Source organism: Ictalurus punctatus, chromosome 12 (assembly GCF_001660625.3).
Source record: "Ictalurus punctatus breed USDA103 chromosome 12, Coco_2.0, whole genome shotgun sequence".
NCBI classification, from domain to species: domain Eukaryota; kingdom Metazoa; phylum Chordata; class Actinopteri; order Siluriformes; family Ictaluridae; genus Ictalurus; species Ictalurus punctatus.
The window spans coordinates 24,535,468-24,552,741 of record NC_030427.2 but is presented as its reverse complement, the minus strand read 5'-3'; the positions used below and the strand labels follow the sequence as shown (position 1 = coordinate 24,552,741).

The window sequence follows — 17,274 nt, the reverse complement described above, 5'->3', positions numbered from 1 at the left end:
CAAGGACAATATCCAGGTTCATCTTCATGGAACACTACAAGGTCAATCACTTGGGTAAGAAAATTGGGTGATCTGACCTTAGGCAAAACTCTTTTGTCACTGTAGGCACTCTAGGAACAGGGCGGTGTACCAGATCCCAATCTATGGGGGCTCATGATTTGTTTTCCACCTGAAATCATATAAGGCCTGGTACTGATGGCCTAATCTGTGTTCTTCTATTTCTTTTACAGCCTCCCTAGAGACTTTTAAATCTTCTTACATATTCGGTATGTCTCGTGATTTGTGCCTTTCCACAAATTTAGCTCAATGTTTGTTTGATGATTAAACTTACATTTTGAAACAGGGTAGCCTATGACACTCAACAATGCAAAAATGTCTTACCACCATAACATACAATTGATAGAAATGTTGAACCATAGCTGGCATATACAGTAAGTATAATCTTGGAACTTTTGTAACATGGCAGAGTGTGTGATAGCATGAGAAATAAACTTGCCCCAGATGGGAATTTTATTTGGTCTTTCGCCATTATTGCAATCAGAACATAAACACTGTATTTCCACTGTATGTTTTGCTATTCATACATTTAATACAGTCAAAGCATTAAAACCTAAGTAGTCAAGACTTTAGAATCTGTAATAAAATTTGTCTGAGACAGCTCGATCATATGTGCAGGAAAACCTGCAGTGAGCTGGGATATGCTGTAGTAGGCATCATGGTATTACGTCATATCAGGGTACACCCCCCTTATCAGAGAAAAACAGACTGATGTAAAACACGCACACACACTCCAAATTATTTGTGATGCAAGATGAGAAGTTGATTGTTTACCACCATGGCTCAACCACCAGACCACTGAAGTTTACAGAATTAAATTAATCCACCAATAACACTAGAAAGGTAGGCCATAAAAGATAAGGCTTTGCTTGATATTTTTTTTTATCAAACTTTTATTTATTATTTATTTTTTATTATTATTTTATTTTATTATTAAACTATTTTTAAATGTAAACTTTGTTTAATTTCATTTAATAACATTTATTTAAAAAAATAAGTTTACAGAAAGGTTTTGGTCCATAAAGGACTATAATTCAAAGCATAAATATCTACATTTTGAAGGCATTAATTATCATAATTGGAAAAATTTATATAATAACAAACTCTATCTGTAGAATCATTCTTTACACCCTTAGTACAGAAAACTAGAACCTCTTCATACTTAATTTCTTAACTTCTAATCATGTTAATATAAAAAGCTTATACTTTGTATCATTTGTAATCTTTTTTTTTTTTTTAGTTTAAAAGTATTTAGAATTAAAAATGCTATGAGCTGAGAAACATTTGCCTTTGGGTCAGTTACATTATTTTTTGTAGTTATTTAACTAATGCCTATAGTTTAATAATTGTTATCAACTCAAATATATATTATGGTTGTAGTAATACATACATTTCTCTGTGTGGAAAAACAGATCAGGCATTACATGGGCACCTGTTCAACCAGGAGCCTTGTCAAGCCATGACGGAATCCAGAGACTATGGTAAAGTCTAAACTTATAAACTATCTAAACATATATCTTTGTCTAACTCAGAGGTGTCCAATTATATCAGGAAAGGGCCGGTGTGGGTGCAAGTTTTCATTCCAAAGAAAAGCTCACCTGATTAAACAGGTAGAATCAGATGTGGCTCCTGCTTGGATAAGATTGGACACCCTGGTCTAACTCTATTAACAGTTATTGTACATACAACACAGCATTAATCCTTATTAATCACTCTCTTATGTGTGTAAACTGTGATAACTGTGATTTCAACACTACTTGCTAATATTAATGTAGGTATGTGAAATTAACCTCACTGTTACTATTTTAAAGAAGGAAAAAAGAGATCCCCCTCTTTTAGATTCAGGTTTACGTTACAGTGACACACGGTGTTCAAATTAGGAATTTCATCTTACATAATTTTTTAATAAAAGGACAACTTAATTTTTTTATTTTTTAAAAACATTTTATTTTACTATATTAATTCTGTCCATCAGTAATTTTGTAATATTTGTTGTTATATTTTTCCTTCTAAGAAAACAGGAACAGTTATTGAAAAGTACTACTGGAATATGTTTGCAGTATTAAGGTATAAGCAATATAGTTTGGATGTTTCAATTTGATTAGGCCAATGCCCAAGAATTTCCTTCTTTTTCTTTATATATGAAACATACACCCAAGTATAATGTCAGTGGACCCTCCATATTCCTCAATTGACACAACTAGAAGCTTATATATATATATATGTGTGTATGTACATGACCCACAATTCTGACACCTTTACATATTTTTAAATAAACTTCCATTTAAGATAGAAAAGCAGAGATATATGTAATTCCGTTTCATTGAATTTCACTTTCATTAGTATTTTTTTCAGTAATGCCACATTGAAATGCACTCACTGTCCAATCACAGCCCTTTTCCAGTACAATAATTAAAACATTTCCTTGTAATATGCATATTTTAATTGAATTTACTGCCTTGTAGTTGGAGACTTTCTCACTGAATTTAAGCATGAAATCATTGTACGAGCAAGACAAGTCAGCGACATCACAGAGGCAGTCTTCTCCCAAAGTCTGATTCATGACAGGGCAGTTCGTCAAATCCAGGCTGCTCTGACTGAGCAGGACGCAATGACACTTCTTTTTGAGGCCCTGGAAAGAGCACCTTCCCAACATAGAGTGTCCTTCCACCTGATACTTAGAATGAATGAACCTGAGCTTATTCACGAACTAGGTGAGGTTTTTAAAGTTAACAACCCCTTTACTATTTTCATCTTTCATCAGTAATTTTAGCATTAGAATATTATCATTCAAGACAAATTAGCTACATGCAAAACATAGCCCTTAATAAGTTGAATTCCTTCTTCAATAGAATGGAGACAACAAAACAGCAAATATACTCAGACTGAAGAGGATATATCATATGGAGAGAAAAAAGAGGAAGGCTATAACAGTGGACACAAGGCTGACTTAGAGACAAAGAAAGATTCACTGATGAGAAGAAGACTGGAGACAATGGAGCAGGAGATAAACCATGAAAAGGACAACCTTGAGCAAATGAGAGCTGACCTGCAAAGAGAAAGAAATGTTCTAGAAGACATGCATATTGAACTTGTCAGAGAGAGACAGAACTGTGAAAATGTACAAGCTGAGGTTCAGAAAGCAAAACAAGAAATTGAGAAGAGCAAGGAAGGACTGAAACTTGAGACAGATCGCCTAAACCAACTGACTGCTGAAATGCTTAAAGAGAAAGAACTCCTGGAGAACAGACATAAAGAGACCCTTAGGGAAAGTCAATTGTTTTATAGGAAGAAGGAAGAGTTGAATAAAAACTTAGAGGTGATGAGGAATGAAATAAAGCATATGCAAGAAACGAAAATGGAGTTAATGAGACAGAAGGAGGATGTGGAGGCCAAACTAGAGAAGGCAACAAAGGAAATACATGAACTCGAACAGCTGAAGATAGAGCTACAGAGGCAGAATGAGGAAACTGAGAACAAATTCATACAGACAAAGAGCAATATGGACGAATTTGAACAGATGAAGGCTGAAATACTAAAGCAAAAAGAGGATCTTGAGAACAAAATGCAACTTGTGAAAACAGAGGCAGAAAAGGTGCAACAGATCAAGGAGGAAATACAACAACAAAGAAAAGAATTAGAAGAAAGGATACAGTGGGCAAAATGCCAGATGGAAGAGATGGAACTTATGAAAAAAGAGATAGACAGGAAGAGAAAAGACCTTGACCAAAAGATGAAGCAGACTGCTAGGAGACAGGGTGAAATAGACAGAATGAGAGTGGAAATACAGAAAGAAAAAGTAGAAATGGAACGCAAAAGGGATGAAATACAAAAAGCAAGAGAGGACTTCCAGATCAAGGTACATACAGAAGAAAAAGAAGGGATAAATGCGAAGATTGTTAATCTCATTTATCAAATTGAAAGAACCAGAAAAATTGTATGCGATGCAACATTTGATATGGAAAATAGAATGGTAGAAAACCAACTAGGAGCAGTAGAAGTAAATAAGATGAAAGGTGAAATGCAGAGACTTGTTGTAGAAATTGAACACATCAGAGAAATGTTACAATGGCTGAAAACAGAAATGGAGCAAAGCAAGGAGGTCCTTAGGAGAGAGAAGGGAGAGATACGATTGTTAAAGCTTGAGATCCAACGAAGAAGAAGAGACCTTGAAAAGAAAGAAGAAAAGAACATGAGAGAATGTGGTGACTTAGAAATCATGAGTGCCAAGATACAGCAACAAAAGAAAGAACTGGCAGGAACTTTGGAAGAAATACAAAAAAATAAAACAAGGCAGGCAAGGGAAGGTGTGCAAAAAACTATGGATGAAACAGAACATGCTAAAGAGAGGAAAGGCAGGACAGTTGATAAACTTGTACTTGAACAAAGAGAGGCTGAACTGAATAATCAAAAACAAATTCTGGAGAACAACTTAAGGGAAATGATCAAGGAAAGAAGTAATCTTGGCAAGATGAGAATGGAACTTGAGATTCAAAGGCATGAAATGGAAAACAACATGAAGGAGATAAAACAGAAGAAAGAGGAGCTTGACCAGTTGACAAAATACATAGATATGGAGAAAAAAGACATTGAAAAGAACAGGCTCTTAAATGATAATATGAGAAATGACCTAGAATTAATGAAGGCAAAATTGAATGCTGAACAAGAAATGATCATCATTGAAAAACAAGAGATACGGAATGAGAGAAAAAGTTTTGAGCAGTCAAAGGCATCTATGCAGAGTGAAATGCAGAACATGAAGAGTGATCTGGAAAAAGCCACGATGGAAATACAAAACCTGGATGAAATTAAGACAAGATTAGAAAAAGAAAAAGAGCAATGTGGGATCATTGTTGAAGACGCAAATCAACAGAAGGATGCCTTGGAGAAGATGGCTGCTGAAATAGCAAAGCAAAAGAAAGATATTGAGACAAACAAAGCCCTTTTTGAAAAAGAGAAAAATATCCTGGACAAGAAGTGGCTGGATTTACAGAGAAGAGATGAGGAGTTACAACTACAAATCACAAGTCACATGGGAAAAGAGGACAGTGACCAAATGGCAATTGAAGAGCAGAGAAAAGCATTAGAAAGGGAAAGTAGTAAGATCAATCAACAAAAAGAAGAGGCAGAAAAAGAAAGGGAAGACATATTGAAGAATCGGAAAGAACTTGACACTCTTAAAGAGCAAATACTAAAAGAGAGGAATGAAATGAAGGAAATCAAAAACAAGATAATAATGGACAAACTGCTACTTGACCAAAGAGAGACTGAAATCCAACAACAAAAGAAAATTCTGGAGGACAATATGAAAGAGATTGTTGAGGATAGAAATAATCTGGATAAGATGAAATTGGAATCTGAAGCAAAGATAGAAGAAATGGTCAGGGAGAAGATGAAGCAGGAGAGAAAAGAACTTGATCAGTTGATGAATTACTTGCAAATAGATAAAATGAATATGGAAAAGAACATATCCCTAAACAACAGTTTGAAAAATGAACTAGAAGAAATGAAGGTGAAACTGAACGCTGAACAAGAAGTTATCACCCGTGAAAAATACAAGATAGAGAATGAGAGAAAAAGGTTTCAGTTATCAGAGGCATCTATGCAGAGAGAAATTGAGGACATGAAGAATGCTTTGGAAAAGGCCAGGATAGACATGCAAGAACTTCAGGAAAAACTAGAACAAGAAAAAGAACAATTTAGAATTCACATTGAAGAAATAAATCAGAAGGAGGAACTGGATTTAATGGCTGCAGCAACATCAGGACAAAATATAGAAGCTGAGAAAAATAAAGGTATGGAAACTGAGTTAAGGAGACAGAAGGAAGATGTGGAGGCCAAAACAGAAAAGGTAATGAAGGAAATGTATAAACTTGAACAGTTGAGGGTAGACCTGCAGAGACAGAAAGATACGTTCGAGAACAAAATTGTAGAGACTAAGAGCGAGAGCAATAAAATTGAGCAGATGAAGGCTGAGATACTAAAGCAAAAGGGTGATGTTGAAGAAAAAATGTGTCTTGTGAAAACAGAGATGGAAAAGGTGCAACAGGTCAAGGAGGAAATTCAACAACAAAGAAATGACCTGGAGGAAAGGATGCAGAGGGTAAAACGAGAGATGGAAGAAATGGAACTTGTGAAAAAAGAGATGGAAAGGAAGAGTAAAGAACTTAACCAATGGATGAAGCAAGTAACAAGGAAAAAAGACGAGCTAGACCAAATAAGGGTGGAAATCCAGAAAGAAAAAGAAGAAATGGAATGCAAAAGGGTAGAAGTTGAGAAGAAGAGATATGAGATAGAATGTGTTAAAGCTGAAATACAAAGAACAAAAAATGAATTTGAGAATAACGTTGAAGCAGTCACTCCAGAAATGGAAGAAAAAGAAGAGATAAGTACTGAGATTATCAGCCTTATTGACATGATTGAACGAACTAGAGAAATTGTATGGGACAGCAAGATTCTCTTTGAAAACAGCATGGCAGAAAGCCAACTACAAGCAGTAGAGGAAAATATGATGAATACAGAAATGGAGAGACTTGTTACAGAAATTGAACACATTAGAGAGATGCTACAACAACTTAAGTTAGAAATGGAGCAAAGTAAGGAGGTCCTTAGGAGAGAGAAAGACGAGATTAAAATGTTAAAGACAGAGATGCAACGAAGACAAAGAGACCTTGAAAACAAAGCAGAAAAGAACATGAGAGAACGAGGTGACTTAGAAGTGATGAGTGCCAAAATAAAGCAACAAAAGGAAGCGTTGGAGGCAACACTGGAAGAAATACGAAAAAATAAAGCAAGGCAGACAAGGCAAGATGCGCAAAGATCATTGGATGAAACGGAGGGTGACAAAGAGGGAAAAAGCGAGGCACTTGGACAACTGCTATGTCAGGAAAGAGACAATGAACTGGATCAACAAAACCAAATTCTGGAGCTCAATTTAGGAGAAATGCTGGAGGAGAAATGTAAACTTGGAAAGATGAGAATGGAACTTGAAACTCAAATAAAACAAATGGAAAATGACAGGAAAGAGATAAAACAGAAGAGACAGGATCTTGATCAGTTGTTAAACTACATAAACACGGAAAAAAAAGACTTAGAAAAGAACAAACTCATGAACGATAATTTGAGAAATGAGATAGAGGAAATGAAGGTGAGACTGAATGCCGAACAAGAAGTTGTCACCCTTGAAAAACACAAGATAGAGAATGAGAGAAAAAGGTTTCAGTTATCAGAGGCATCTATGCAGAGAGAAATCGAGGACACGAAGAAGGCTTTGGAAAAAGCCAGGATAGACATGCAAGAACTTAAGAAAAAACTAGAACAAGAAAAAGAACAATATAGAATTAAAATGATAGAGACTAATAGCAAGACCAATAAAATTGAGCAGATGAAGGCTGAGATACTAAGGCAAAAGGGTGATGTTGAAGAAAAAATGTGTCTTGTGAAAACAGAGATGGAAAAGGTGCAAGAGGTCAAGATGGAAATTCAACAACAAAGAAATGACCTGGAGGAAAGGATGCAGAGGGTAAAACGAGAGATGGAAGAAATGGAACTTGTGAAAAAAGAGATGGAAAGGAAGAGTAAAGAACTTAACCAAAGGATGAAGCAAGTAACAAGGAAAAAAGATGAGCTCGACCAAATAAAAGTGGAAATCCAGAAAGAAAAAGAAGAAATGGAATGCAAAAGGGTAGAAGTTGAGAAGAAGAGATATGAGATAGAATGTGTTAAAGCTGAAATACAAAGAACAAAAGATGAATTTGAGAATAACGTTGAAGCAGTCACTCCAGAAATGGAAGAAAAAGAAGAGATAAGTACTGAGATTATCAGCCTTATTGACATGATTGAACGAACTAGAGAAATTGTATGGGACAGCAAGATTCTCTTTGAAAACAGCATGGCAGAAAGCCAACTACAAGCAGTAGAGGAAAATATGATGAATACAGAAATGGAGAGACTTGTTACAGAAATTGAACACATTAGAGAGATGCTGCAACAACTTAAGTTAGAAATGGAGCAAAGTAAGGAGGTCCTTAGGAGAGAGAAAGAAGAGATTAAAATGTTAAAGACAGAGATGCAACGAAGACAAAGAGACCTTGAAAACAAAGCAGAAAAGAACATGAGAGAACGAGGTGACTTAGAAGTGATGAGTGCCAAAATAAAGCAACAAAAGGAAGTGTTGGAGGCAACATTGGAAGAAATACGAAAAAATAAAGCAAGGCAGACAAGGCAAGATGCGGAAAGATCATTGGATGAAACGGAGGGTGACAAAGAGGGAAAAAGTGAGGCACTTGATAAACTAATACTTCACAAAAGAGAGAATGAACTGAATGAACACAAACAAATTCGGGAACAGAATTTGAGGGAAATGCTGGAGGAGAAAAGTGAGCTTGGAAAGATAAAAATGGAACTTGAAATTCAAATAAAACAAATGGAAAATGACAGGAATGAGATGAAACAGGAGAAACAGGAACTTGATCAGCTGAAAAACAAAATAAATATGGAGAAAAAAGACTTAGAAAAGAACAGACTCATGAATGGTAATTTGAGAAATGAGCTAGAAGAAATGAAGGTGAAACTGAATGCAGAACAAAAAGTCATCACCCTTGAAAAACAAAAGGTAGAGAAAGAGAGAAAAATGGCCGACCAATCAAAGGCATCTATGCAGAGCGAAATGCAGGACATGAAGAACGCGTTGGAAAAAGCCATGATGGACTTACAAAACCTGGATGAAATTAAGGCAAGATTAGCCCAAGAAAAAGAAGAATGTAGGATCGCCGTTGAAGACACAAACCAACAGAAGGATGCCTTGGAGAAGATGGCCGCTGAAATAGAAATGCAAAAGCAAGACATTGAGACTAACAAAGTCCTTCTCGATAAAGAGAAACATGACCTTGAAAAGAAATGGATGGATCTGGAGGAAAGAGAGGTGGACTTGATATCGCAAATTAGAAGCCAAAGGGAAAAAGAAGATAGTGAAAAATTGGCAATGGAGGAACAGAGAAAGGCACTGGAAAAAGAAATTAGTAAGATCAACCAACAAAAAGAAGAGGCAGAAAAAGAAAGGGAAGACATACTGAAGAACTGGAAAGAACTTCACACTTTCAAAGAGCAAATGATAAAAGAGAAGGATGAAATGGAGGAAATCAAAAAGAAGATGTTAACAGACAAACTGCTACTCGACCAAAAGGAGACTGAAATGAAAGACCAAAAACAAATTCTGGCTGACAATTTGAAAGAAATTATGAAGGATAGATCAAGTCTGGACAAGATGAAATTGGAACTTGAATTGCAGAAACAGGAAATGGAAAACACTATCAGGGAGAAGATGAAGCACGAGAGAGAAGAACTTGATCAGTTCATGAAAGAAGTCACCATGCAGAAGCAAGAAGTTGAAGATCAAATGTCTATAAGCAACAATTTGAAAAATGAACTAGAAGAAATAAAAGTCAAACTGAATATGGAACAAGAAGCTATCACTCTTGAAAAACAACAAATAGAGAATGAGAGAAAAATGGTCGACCAATCAAAGGCATCTATGCAGAGCGAAATGCAGGACATGAAGAACGCGTTGGAAAAAGCCATGATGGACTTACAAAACCTGGATGAAATTAAGGCAAGATTAGCCCAAGAAAAAGAAGAATGTAGGATCACCGTTGAAGACACAAACCAACAGAAGGATGCCTTGGAGAAGATGGCCGCTGAAATAGAAATGCAAAAGCAAGACATTGAGACTAACAAAGTCCTTCTCGATAAAGAGAAACATGACCTTGAAAAGAAATGGATGGATCTGGAGGAAAGAGAGGTGGACTTGCAATCGCAAATTAGAAGCCAAAGGGAAAAAGAAGACAGTGAAAAATTGGCAATGGAGGAACAGAGAAAGGCACTGGAAAAAGAAATTAGTAAGATCAACCAACAAAAAGAAGAGGCAGAAAAAGAAAGGGAAGACATACTGAAGAACTGGAAAGAACTTCACACTTTCAAAGAGCAAATGATAAAAGAGAAGGATGAAATGGAGGAAATCAAAAAGAAGATGTTAACAGACAAACTGCTACTTGACCAAAAGGAGACTGAAATGAAAGCGCAAAAACAAATTCTGGCCGACAATTTGAAAGAAATTATGAAGGATAGATCAAGTCTGGACAAGATGAAATTGGAACTTGAATTGCAGAAACAGGAAATGGAAAACACTATCAGGGAGAAGATGAAGCACGAGAGAGAAGAACTTGATCAGTTCATGAAAGAAGTCACCATGCAGAAGCAAGAAGTTGAAGATCAAATGTCTATAAGCAACAATTTGAAAAATGAGCTAGAAGAAATAAAAGTCAAACTGAATGTGGAACAAGAAGCTATCACTCTTGAAAAACAACAAATAGAGAATGAGAGAAAAATGGTCGACCAATCAAAGGCATCTATGCAGAGCGAAATGCAGGACATGAAGAACGCGTTGGAAAAAGCCATGATGGACTTACAAAACCTGGATGAAATTAAGGCAAGATTAGCCCAAGAAAAAGAAGAATGTAGGATTGCCGTTGAAGACACAAACCAACAGAAGGATGCCTTGGAGAAGATGGCCGCTGAAATAGAAATGCAAAAGCAAGACATTGAGACTAACAAAGTCCTTCTCGATAAAGAGAAACATGACCTTGAAAAGAAATGGATGGATCTGGAGGAAAGAGAGGTGGACTTGCAATCGCAAATTAGAAGCCAAAGGGAAAAAGAAGATAGTGAAAAATTGGCAATGGAGGAACAGAGAAAGGCACTGGAAAAAGAAATTAGTAAGATCAACCAACAAAAAGAAGAGGCAGAAAAAGAAAGGGAAGACATACTGAAGAACCGGAAAGAACTTCACACTTTCAAAGAGCAAATGATAAAAGAGAAGGATGAAATGGAGGAAATCAAAAAGAAGATGTTAACAGACAAACTGCTACTCGACCAAAAGGAGACAGAAATGAAAGAGCAAAAACAAATTCTGGCCGACAATTTGAAAGAAATTATGAAGGATAGATCAAGTCTGGACAAGATGAAATTGGAACCTGAATTGCAGAAACAGGAAATGGAAAACACTATCAGGGAGAAGATGAAGCACGAGAGAGAAGAACTTGATCAGTTCATGAAAGAAGTCACCATGCAGAAGCAAGAAGTTGAAGATCAAATGTCTATAAGCAACAATTTGAAAAATGAGCTAGAAGAAATAAAAGTCAAACTGAATGTGGAACAAGAAGCTATCACTCTTGAAAAACAACAAATAGAGAATGAGAGAAAAATGGTCGACCAATCAAAGGCATCTATGCAGAGCGAAATGCAGGACATGAAGAACGCGTTGGAAAAAGCCATGATGGACTTACAAAACCTGGATGAAATTAAGGCAAGATTAGCCCAAGAAAAAGAAGAATGTAGGATCGCCGTTGAAGACACAAACCAACAGAAGGATGCCTTGGAGAAGATGGCCGCTGAAATAGAAATGCAAAAGCAAGACATTGAGACTAACAAAGTCCTTCTCGATAAAGAGAAACATGACCTTGAAAAGAAATGGATGGATCTGGAGGAAAGAGAGGTGGACTTGCAATCGCAAATTAGAAGCCAAAGGGAAAAAGAAGACAGTGAAAAATTGGCAATGGAGGAACAGAGAAAGGCACTGGAAAAAGAAATTAGTAAGATCAACCAACAAAAAGAAGAGGCAGAAAAAGAAAGGGAAGACATACTGAAGAACTGGAAAGAACTTCACACTTTCAAAGAGCAAATGATAAAAGAGAAGGATGAAATGGAGGAAATCAAAAAGAAGATGTTAACAGACAAACTGCTACTTGACCAAAAGGAGACTGAAATGAAAGAGCAAAAACAAATTCTGGCCGACAATTTGAAAGAAATTATGAAGGATAGATCAAGTCTGGACAAGATGAAATTGGAACTTGAATTGCAGAAACAGGAAATGGAAAACACTATCAGGGAGAAGATGAAGCACGAGAGAGAAGAACTTGATCAGTTCATGAAAGAAGTCACCATGCAGAAGCAAGAAGTTGAAGATCAAATGTCTATAAGCAACAATTTGAAAAATGAGCTAGAAGAAATAAAAGTCAAACTGAATGTGGAACAAGAAGCTATCACTCTTGAAAAACAACAAATAGAGAATGAAAGAAAAATGGTCGACCAATCAAAGGCATCTATGCAGAGCGAAATGCAGGACATGAAGAACGCGTTGGAAAAAGCCATGATGGACTTACAAAACCTGGATGAAATTAAGGCAAGATTAGCCCAAGAAAAAGAAGAATGTAGGATCGCCGTTGAAGACACAAACCAACAGAAGGATGCCTTGGAGAAGATGGCCGCTGAAATAGAAATGCAAAAGCAAGACATTGAGACTAACAAAGTCCTTCTCGATAAAGAGAAACATGACCTTGAAAAGAAATGGATGGATCTGGAGGAAAGAGAGGTGGACTTGCAATCGCAAATTAGAAGCCAAAGGGAAAAAGAAGACAGTGAAAAATTGACAATGGAGGAACAGAGAAAGGCACTGGAAAAAGAAATTAGTAAGATCAACCAACAAAAAGAAGAGGCAGAAAAAGAAAGGGAAGACATACTGAAGAACTGGAAAGAACTTCACACTTTCAAAGAGCAAATGATAAAAGAGAAGGATGAAATGGAGGAAATCAAAAAGAAGATGTTAACAGACAAACTGCTACTTGACCAAAAGGAGACTGAAATGAAAGAGCAAAAACAAATTCTGGCCGACAATTTGAAAGAAATTATGAAGGATAGATCAAGTCTGGACAAGATGAAATTGGAACTTGAATTGCAGAAACAGGAAATGGAAAACACTATCAGGGAGAAGATGAAGCACGAGAGAGAAGAACTTGATCAGTTCATGAAAGAAGTCACCATGCAGAAGCAAGAAGTTGAAGATCAAATGTCTATAAGCAACAATTTGAAAAATGAGCTAGAAGAAATAAAAGTCAAACTGAATGTGGAACAAGAAGCTATCACTCTTGAAAAACAACAAATAGAGAATGAGAGAAAAATGGTCGACCAATCAAAGGCATCTATGCAGAGCGAAATGCAGGACATGAAGAACGCGTTGGAAAAAGCCATGATGGACTTACAAAACCTGGATGAAATTAAGGCAAGGTTAGCCCAAGAAAAAGAAGAATGTAGGATCACTGTTGAAGACACAAACCAACAGAAGGATGCCTTGGAGAAGATGGCCGCTGAAATAGAAATGCAAAAGCAAGACATTGAGACTAACAAAGTCCTTCTCGATAAAGAGAAACATGACCTTGAAAAGAAATGGACGGATCTGGAGGAAAGAGAGGTGGACTTGCAATCGCAAATTAGAAGCCAAAGGGAAAAAGAAGATAGTGAAAAATTGGCAATGGAGGAACAGAGAAAGGCACTGGAAAAAGAAATTAGTAAGATCAACCAACAAAAAGAAGAGGCAGAAAAAGAAAGGGAAGACATACTGAAGAACTGGAAAGAACTTCACACTTTCAAAGAGCAAATGATAAAAGAGAAGGAGGAAATGGAGGAAATCAAAAAGAAGATGTTAACAGACAAACTGCTACTCGACCAAAAGGAGACAGAAATGAAAGCGCAAAAACAAATTCTGGCCGACAATTTGAAAGAAATTATGAAGGATAGATCAAGTCTGGACAAGATGAAATTGGAACTTGAATTGCAGAAACAGGAAATGGAAAACACTATCAGGGAGAAGATGAAGCACGAGAGAGAAGAACTTGATCAGTTCATGAAAGAAGTCACCATGCAGAAGCAAGAAGTTGAAGATCAAATGTCTATAAGCAACAATTTGAAAAATGAGCTAGAAGAAATAAAAGTCAAACTGAATGTGGAACAAGAAGCTATCACTCTTGAAAAACAACAAATAGAGAATGAGAGAAAAATGGTCGACCAATCAAAGGCATCTATGCAGAGCGAAATGCAGGACATGAAGAACGCGTTGGAAAAAGCCATGATGGACTTACAAAACCTGGATGAAATTAAGGCAAGATTAGCCCAAGAAAAAGAAGAATGTAGGATCGCCGTTGAAGACACAAACCAACAGAAGGATGCCTTGGAGAAGATGGCCGCTGAAATAGAAATGCAAAAGCAAGACATTGAGACTAACAAAGTCCTTCTCGATAAAGAGAAACATGACCTTGAAAAGAAATGGATGGATCTGGAGGAAAGAGAGGTGGACTTGCAATCGCAAATTAGAAGCCAAAGGGAAAAAGAAGACAGTGAAAAATTGGCAATGGAGGAACAGAGAAAGGCACTGGAAAAAGAAATTAGTAAGATCAACCAACAAAAAGAAGAGGCAGAAAAAGAAAGGGAAGACATACTGAAGAACTGGAAAGAACTTCACACTTTCAAAGAGCAAATGATAAAAGAGAAGGATGAAATGGAGGAAATCAAAAAGAAGATGTTAACAGACAAACTGCTACTTGACCAAAAGGAGACTGAAATGAAAGCGCAAAAACAAATTCTGGCCGACAATTTGAAAGAAATTATGAAGGATAGATCAAGTCTGGACAAGATGAAATTGGAACTTGAATTGCAGAAACAGGAAATGGAAAACACTATCAGGGAGAAGATGAAGCACGAGAGAGAAGAACTTGATCAGTTCATGAAAGAAGTCACCATGCAGAAGCAAGAAGTTGAAGATCAAATGTCTATAAGCAACAATTTGAAAAATGAGCTAGAAGAAATAAAAGTCAAACTGAATGTGGAACAAGAAGCTATCACTCTTGAAAAACAACAAATAGAGAATGAGAGAAAAATGGTCGACCAATCAAAGGCATCTATGCAGAGCGAAATGCAGGACATGAAGAACGCGTTGGAAAAAGCCATGATGGACTTACAAAACCTGGATGAAATTAAGGCAAGATTAGCCCAAGAAAAAGAAGAATGTAGGATCGCCGTTGAAGACACAAACCAACAGAAGGATGCCTTGGAGAAGATGGCCGCTGAAATAGAAATGCAAAAGCAAGACATTGAGACTAACAAAGTCCTTCTCGATAAAGAGAAACATGACCTTGAAAAGAAATGGATGGATCTGGAGGAAAGAGAGGTGGACTTGCAATCGCAAATTAGAAGCCAAAGGGAAAAAGAAGACAGTGAAAAATTGGCAATGGAGGAACAGAGAAAGGCACTGGAAAAAGAAATTAGTAAGATCAACCAACAAAAAGAAGAGGCAGAAAAAGAAAGGGAAGACATACTGAAGAACTGGAAAGAACTTCACACTTTCAAAGAGCAAATGATAAAAGAGAAGGATGAAATGGAGGAAATCAAAAAGAAGATGTTAACAGACAAACTGCTACTCGACCAAAAGGAGACTGAAATGAAAGAGCAAAAACAAATTCTGGCCGACAATTTGAAAGAAATTATGAAGGATAGATCAAGTCTGGACAAGATGAAATTGGAACTTGAATTGCAGAAACAGGAAATGGAAAACACTATCAGGGACAAGATGAAGCACGAGAGAGTAGAACTTGATCAGTTCATGAAAGAAGTCACCATGCAGAAGCAAGAAGTTGAAGATCAAATGTCTATAAGCAACAATTTGAAAAATGAGCTAGAAGAAATAAAAGTCAAACTGAATGTGGAACAAGAAGCTATCACTCTTGAAAAACAACAAATAGAGAATGAGAGAAAAATGGTCGACCAATCAAAGGCATCTATGCAGAGCGAAATGCAGGACATGAAGAACGCGTTGGAAAAAGCCATGATGGACTTACAAAACCTGGATGAAATTAAGGCAAGATTAGCCCAAGAAAAAGAAGAATGTAGGATCGCCGTTGAAGACACAAACCAACAGAAGGATGCCTTGGAGAAGATGGCCGCTGAAATAGAAATGCAAAAGCAAGACATTGAGACTAACAAAGTCCTTCTCGATAAAGAGAAACATGACCTTGAAAAGAAATGGATGGATCTGGAGGAAAGAGAGGTGGACTTGCAATCGCAAATTAGAAGCCAAAGGGAAAAAGAAGACAGTGAAAAATTGGCAATGGAGGAACAGAGAAAGGCACTGGAAAAAGAAATTAGTAAGATCAACCAACAAAAAGAAGAGGCAGAAAAAGAAAGGGAAGACATACTGAAGAACTGGAAAGAACTTCACACTTTCAAAGAGCAAATGATAAAAGAGAAGGATGAAATGGAGGAAATCAAAAAGAAGATGTTAACAGACAAACTGCTACTTGACCAAAAGGAGACTGAAATGAAAGAGCAAAAACAAATTCTGGCCGACAATTTGAAAGAAATTATGAAGGATAGATCAAGTCTGGACAAGATGAAATTGGAACTTGAATTGCAGAAACAGGAAATGGAAAACACTATCAGGGAGAAGATGAAGCACGAGAGAGTAGAACTTGATCAGTTCATGAAAGAAGTCACCATGCAGAAGCAAGAAGTTGAAGATCAAATGTCTATAAGCAACAATTTGAAAAATGAGCTAGAAGAAATAAAAGTCAAACTGAATGTGGAACAAGAAGCTATCACTCTTGAAAAACAACAAATAGAGAATGAGAGAAAAATGGTCGACCAATCAAAGGCATCTATGCAGAGCGAAATGCAGGACATGAAGAACGCGTTGGAAAAAGCCATGATGGACTTACAAAACCTGGATGAAATTAAGGCAAGATTAGCCCAAGAAAAAGAAGAATGTAGGATCGCCGTTGAAGACACAAACCAACAGAAGGATGCCTTGGAGAAGATGGCCGCTGAAATAGAAATGCAAAAGCAAGACATTGAGACTAACAAAGTCCTTCTCGATAAAGAGAAACATGACCTTGAAAAGAAATGGATGGATCTGGAGGAAAGAGAGGTGGACTTGCAATCGCAAATTAGAAGCCAAAGGGAAAAAGAAGACAGTGAAAAATTGGCAATGGAGGAACAGAGAAAGGCACTGGAAAAAGAAATTAGTAAGATCAACCAACAAAAAGAAGAGGCAGAAAAAGAAAGGGAAGACATACTGAAGAACTGGAAAGAACTTCACACTTTCAAAGAGCAAATGATAAAAGAGAAGGATGAAATGGAGGAAATCAAAAAGAAGATGTTAACAGACAAACTGCTACTCGACCAAAAGGAGACTGAAATGAAAGAGCAAAAACAAATTCTGGCCGACAATTTGAAAGAAATTATGAAGGATAGATCAAGTCTGGACAAGATGAAATTGGAACTTGAATTGCAGAAACAGGAAATGGAAAACACTATCAGGGACAAGATGAAGCACGA

General features: G+C 36.7%; 1 protein-coding gene across 1 annotated transcript; it reads left to right on the top strand.

Annotated features, from left to right (window-relative positions):
* Nucleotides 1–503: 503 nt before the first annotated feature.
* si:ch211-250g4.3 (golgin subfamily B member 1) lies at nt 504–17,267 on the top strand. The gene is made up of 5 exons (XM_053684206.1): nt 504–900; nt 1,470–1,538; nt 2,523–2,771; nt 2,910–17,195; nt 17,257–17,267. Exons 2-5 carry the CDS (start codon nt 1,517–1,519, stop codon nt 17,265–17,267), a joined length of 14,568 nt encoding a protein of 4,855 aa, XP_053540181.1. The 5' UTR covers nt 504–900; nt 1,470–1,516.
* Nucleotides 17,268–17,274: the final 7 nt, after the last annotated feature.

What these genes read in the sequence shown, in the direction of transcription:
- si:ch211-250g4.3 (XM_053684206.1), top strand. Translation starts at nt 1,517, where the DNA reads ATGACGGAATCCAGAGACTATG. An exon ending in GACGGAATCCAGAGACTATG is followed by an intron (nt 1,539 to 2,522) that starts GTAAAGTCTAAA and finishes ACTGCCTTGTAG; the next exon opens with TTGGAGACTTTCTCACTGAA. An exon ending in TGAGCTTATTCACGAACTAG is followed by an intron (nt 2,772 to 2,909) that starts GTGAGGTTTTTA and finishes CTTCTTCAATAG; the next exon opens with AATGGAGACAACAAAACAGC.